This window comes from Fusarium tjaetaba, assembly GCF_013396195.1.
Source record: "Fusarium tjaetaba strain NRRL 66243 chromosome Unknown NRRL66243_c0000328, whole genome shotgun sequence".
NCBI classification, from domain to species: Eukaryota; Fungi; Ascomycota; class Sordariomycetes; order Hypocreales; family Nectriaceae; genus Fusarium; species Fusarium tjaetaba.
Window position 1 is genome coordinate 102297 of NW_023501524.1, and position 4357 is coordinate 106653.

The window sequence follows — 4357 nt, forward strand, 5'->3', positions numbered from 1 at the left end:
CATGATGTTGGCATATCCCCCCGCTACTCCTAACCGCCGACCTCCCTTTTTCGATCATCTTTACACCACCTTTTTCTCTATTCATTATACTTTACAGGGGTAGATCTGTTATTGACCGCTCGTACACAGTCAAGATCCCCGCGATCATCCTTCTTGTCAGATACCCACCTTCTGAGTGCCACCGGTAGCAGGTGCCGTAGCCCTGCTTCGGGACATTGTTGGACATCTCTTATGCTGGAGCAGCATGGCTATGCCTGCAATTGATGTGCGCCCAGCCCGAAAAGGGCCCCTGAGGCTCGATTCTATTCCCGAGATCCTACGCCCTTTGATTCGCGCCTATCTCTTGGGCTATGCATCTGCCGTGGCTCCCCGGCTGTTGACATTAGTGTTACAGCATGTTGCGAAGAGAAAGAGGAAACTAGCCAACCAACTTGCCCCGGACCTTGACGATACCTCATTCGTCAGCTCTGCAGCACACATAGTGAAGACAGGCTTCAATCCGCAGCGGTTTCCCACGTTTTGTGCCATACTAGCTGGTGGCACTACTCTATTGAAGGCAAGTTAACTTATCCTAACCATGATGGAGTCTATCCAGTCCCAGAAATTCGCCTACGTTTTTCTGGCACTGGTCGCCTTGTCCTTGTTGGCTGTCAGAACTCACCGGAACGTTAATGTTACTTTGATATGCCGTTAGCTAATACGCCGAAAGGAACCTTTGAAAAGCATTCTAGAGAAAACTGCAAGGGGGCTCAGCGAGGCAGGTCGTTTGAGGTAGGCCTGCAGTTTCACTCTAATGAATCATGATGTTCTTTGCTAAACAATCGTCCCAGACTTGCAAGATGGTTGTCAACATTCCTTGCTGCCTGGTTTGGCCTGCGGCTGCTGCACTCCTACGAGGGCCGAGCGTATACCGAAACTGTGCCACCGAAAGAGGGTTCGGCCCATAATACCGAGCCTCAAACAGTCAAATTTGCTGGTCGGACAATGGATCTAACCCTGTTTGCCGTCACTCGAGCCCTCGATGTCCTTGTTGGTGATCTGTGGGCGAGGCACAAGGCCCGTCGTCTGGCCTCCAACAGGTGGTCCAAGGTAATTAGACCATGAAAATCACCTGATTGTGATTACTAGATATCCATAGTTGCTGACACCTTCCTAAGGCTGAACGATTTCTCTCCAAGTTTGTTGATCCCCTTGTCTTTGCAGCTTCATCGGGCCTTGTTATGTGGGCTTGGTTCTATCATCCCAGCCGTTTGCCCCGCAGCTACAACAAATGGATCACTTCGGCAGCTTCCGTGGACTTAAGGCTCATCGAAGCCCTTCGGCGGTGCCATTCAGGCGAGTTTCAGTACGGCAAGGAGACTGGTCAGGCACATCTCCTTCAAGGCATGTGTGTGGACTACGAGTGGCCACTTGCCTGGGGAGATCCTGCGGTAGTTGTTCCCATACCTTGCCAGATGGTGCACATGTCCAGCGGGCCTTCATGCGAGTACCATGCTGCAAGCCGCTTCTTTCGTGCCTGGAAGTGGTCGATGGCTACGTACTTGCCCCTGACACTCGCTCTCGCTCTTCGAAACCCCTCTCGCAAAGCTCTGCGTCGAGCCATAATCTCGTCTTGCCGTTCCTCTAGTTTCCTCGCCACCTTCATCACACTCTTCTACTATGGAGTCTGTTTGAGCCGCACACGCATCGGGCCTCGTCTTCCTGGCGGCACAACCATTGAGCGTCGTCAGAGCATGGATAGTGGGATCTGCGTTGGCACGGGTTGCCTGCTTTGTGGCTGGAGTATCATGATTGAAACAGAGAGCCGGCGAAAGGATATTGCGCTCTTTGTTGCCCCTCGTGCCTTGGCCACTGTTCTACCTCGACGGTATTCTTTGGACAAGGAGTGGCGAGAGAGACTTGTGTTCGCCGCCAGTACTGCCGTCGTCTTTACGTGCGTGGCAGAGAACCCCGATCGAGTGAGGGGAGTCTTTGGAAAACTGCTCAAGATGGTTCTTAGTAAGTAAACGAGCTGGCTCGGCATACATTACGAACTGGGACCTCTGTTTCAGTCTAATCATTCCCATCCTTCCTTTCTCAACGCAACCATTGTGTACAATAGAGCAACGTTGCATAGAATAGTACTTGAATTATAATGTATAATCATTAAGCAAAGAAGACGATATCTGGTCAAGGCCATGTCTGCAATGTAATATGATAATTCAACTGCAATGTATCTATGCTACTGAGCCAATTATCCCTTAAACCAAGCAACAGCCCCCAACACGAAAATACAGGCCAGTATATCACTCCTCACCGTGGTAAATATCTGGCCATAACGCATCACGACCTCAACATATCCCTTGGCAGGCTGGGGTAAAAATTGCACCACAGTACCCACAATGCCAGAAGGGGGGCTGCCTCTCCTATCCAGAAAGAAGCGAGTTGTGAGTAGCAGCGACTCAGCTGTGGCGAATGTCCAAAAGAACAGCTTTTTGCGGTGCTCCAGTTCCGTCTCAAGCTCAGGCTCAGTAGCTGCAATAAGCGGATCGGCGGGTGTTGTGCCTGCAAGGGCGGCACGCTCACGCTCGATCTTGCTTCCAGTGAAGGGGGTAAGTATGACGATATAGAAGCCCAAGCCGAGAGCTACAAGTGCATGGAGAAGACGCCAGAGGTTTGTAGAGGCGCTATTGCGGACGGCTGTGGGTGGTATGGGGGGCCCTTGGCCGGGCGCCATGCCTGGCATACCAGGAAAAGGAGGCATTGAGCCAGCAGGAAGACCAGCGCCAGCCATCAGCTGGGACATCATCTTCATCATAGGATCTTCCTCAGCTGCTCCGGGTGCAGGGCTAGCGGTACCGCTGCCATTACCACGCTCGAAGCCAAGCATCATCTGCCGTAGCTGGTCCTCTGAGATGGCGGGTTCTGTGATTTCAGGCGCATTCGTTCGTGAAGTTGCGGTCCGCTTCGGCTCGTAGTAGTGATCTGAAATATCGACTTCTTCTGGGTCGGCATGGTCGGCGGTGGCAGACACACCGGATGCTGAAGCAGCGGGTGCTGGCGCAGGTGCTGGTGTCGGGGCATCAGCCATGGAAGACGCAGTAGTGGGTTCTGGTTCTGTGTAAGAAAGTCAGCAACTTTGCAGCTCGAATTGTATGTAACAACTGAAACGAACCTCCTGGGATACGACCTCCAAGACCAGTAATCTTGTTCAACCTTGCAGAACCTCCGGCTTTGAGCTTGGCTTCACGGCGTTCCTTGCGAAGACGCGCTTGTTCAGCAGCTCGCTGAGCGGCAGCATCTTCAGGACTTTGCGTCGTCTCCGACATGATTCGATAGGTATTGTTAGGCGTCTATTCGGTGTTGATATTGAAATATTGGTATTGATGGGCTCTGGTGACGATGATGTGGTGCTCTGGTCGAGTGGGGATCCATTGACAGCTGGCCATGATATAGGGCAAAATGATGTAAGTCACCTACCCTGGAGACATATGCTGGTATCGCTATGCCTCCCATTTTTTCTTGACTCGTAAATAAATGATATTCAAAATTTGTATGTAATATTTCGTTCTCATACCTTGATTGCGAACGGATATCCTACTTCGCTACCATTCTGTGAAAATAATCACATCTCTTTATCAAAGGACACATCAGAAGTTCCGACGAGTGTCGAGCCAGGGGGGAATCGAGCCGGGGGTTCCAACAGTTGATTACGAGTGGGTATTTGAAGAAATATGACAGAATTTTAGAACCATGGTAACGTTGTGAAGTAGAAAGGCACACAATAACATCATCATTTATTTTTCTGTCTACCAAACCCTCGGCGTGATTGTCTTCATGTAAAACTTCGTCCCCAACGATGCACCCCGCGCTAGGCTATTCAACATCACATCCATTCACACCCTCGTACATGATCCATAAGCAAGGCAAAATAAGTCGTGTTACACTAGAAAGGAGCTCGATCACGGAGTAGCCTTGCTCATGCTAATCAATCGCTTGACACCGACCTATTGTTGGACGAGTTAGCATTGCCACCGAGTCATGACACAAACGAGAACTTACCATCCAGTTGCCGCACTCCTCAGTCTTGTCTCTCTGAAGCTCAACCTGAAGCTTGTGTGCACCTTCGTAGTTCTTGGCCTCAATAGCATTGGCAAGCTCCGTAAGCTGTTCAATTGTATCGGGCTTGACAAGTTCCTCGTTGTTGAGGTGGTCAAAGAGCAAACCAAGCCGCTTCTGCGTGTCCTTGACTTGGGGTGCAAATGTCGCTGGAGCCTTGGATGCAACTCGTTGCATATCCTGGTCTAGGATGTCTACCAAACGCTGGGCATTGGGCGGGATATGCGAGCGGTCACCCGCAGGATGTCTGGCCTTGGGA

General features: G+C 51.0%; 3 protein-coding genes across 3 annotated transcripts; 1 reads left to right on the top strand and 2 right to left on the bottom strand.

Annotated features, from left to right (window-relative positions):
* Positions 1-577: 577 nt before the first annotated feature.
* Positions 578-2056, top strand: FTJAE_12268 (uncharacterized protein; the record flags this gene model as incomplete). The annotated part of the gene is made up of 4 exons (XM_037345296.1): positions 578-636; positions 831-1089; positions 1158-1998; positions 2052-2056. The coding sequence occupies 4 exons, from the start codon at positions 578-580 to the stop codon at positions 2054-2056; spliced, it is 1164 nt and encodes a 387-aa protein (XP_037200725.1).
* A 177-nt stretch (positions 2057-2233) lies between these two features.
* On the bottom strand, positions 2234-3308 carry FTJAE_12269 (uncharacterized protein; the record flags this gene model as incomplete). Its single annotated transcript, XM_037345297.1, has 2 exons — positions 2234-3096; positions 3155-3308. The coding sequence occupies 2 exons, from the start codon at positions 3306-3308 to the stop codon at positions 2234-2236; spliced, it is 1017 nt and encodes a 338-aa protein (XP_037200726.1).
* A 633-nt stretch (positions 3309-3941) lies between these two features.
* Positions 3942-4275, bottom strand: FTJAE_12270 (uncharacterized protein; the record flags this gene model as incomplete). The annotated part of the gene is made up of 2 exons (XM_037345299.1): positions 3942-3986; positions 4042-4275. The coding sequence occupies 2 exons, from the start codon at positions 4273-4275 to the stop codon at positions 3942-3944; spliced, it is 279 nt and encodes a 92-aa protein (XP_037200727.1).
* Between the last annotated feature and the right edge of the window lie 82 nt (positions 4276-4357).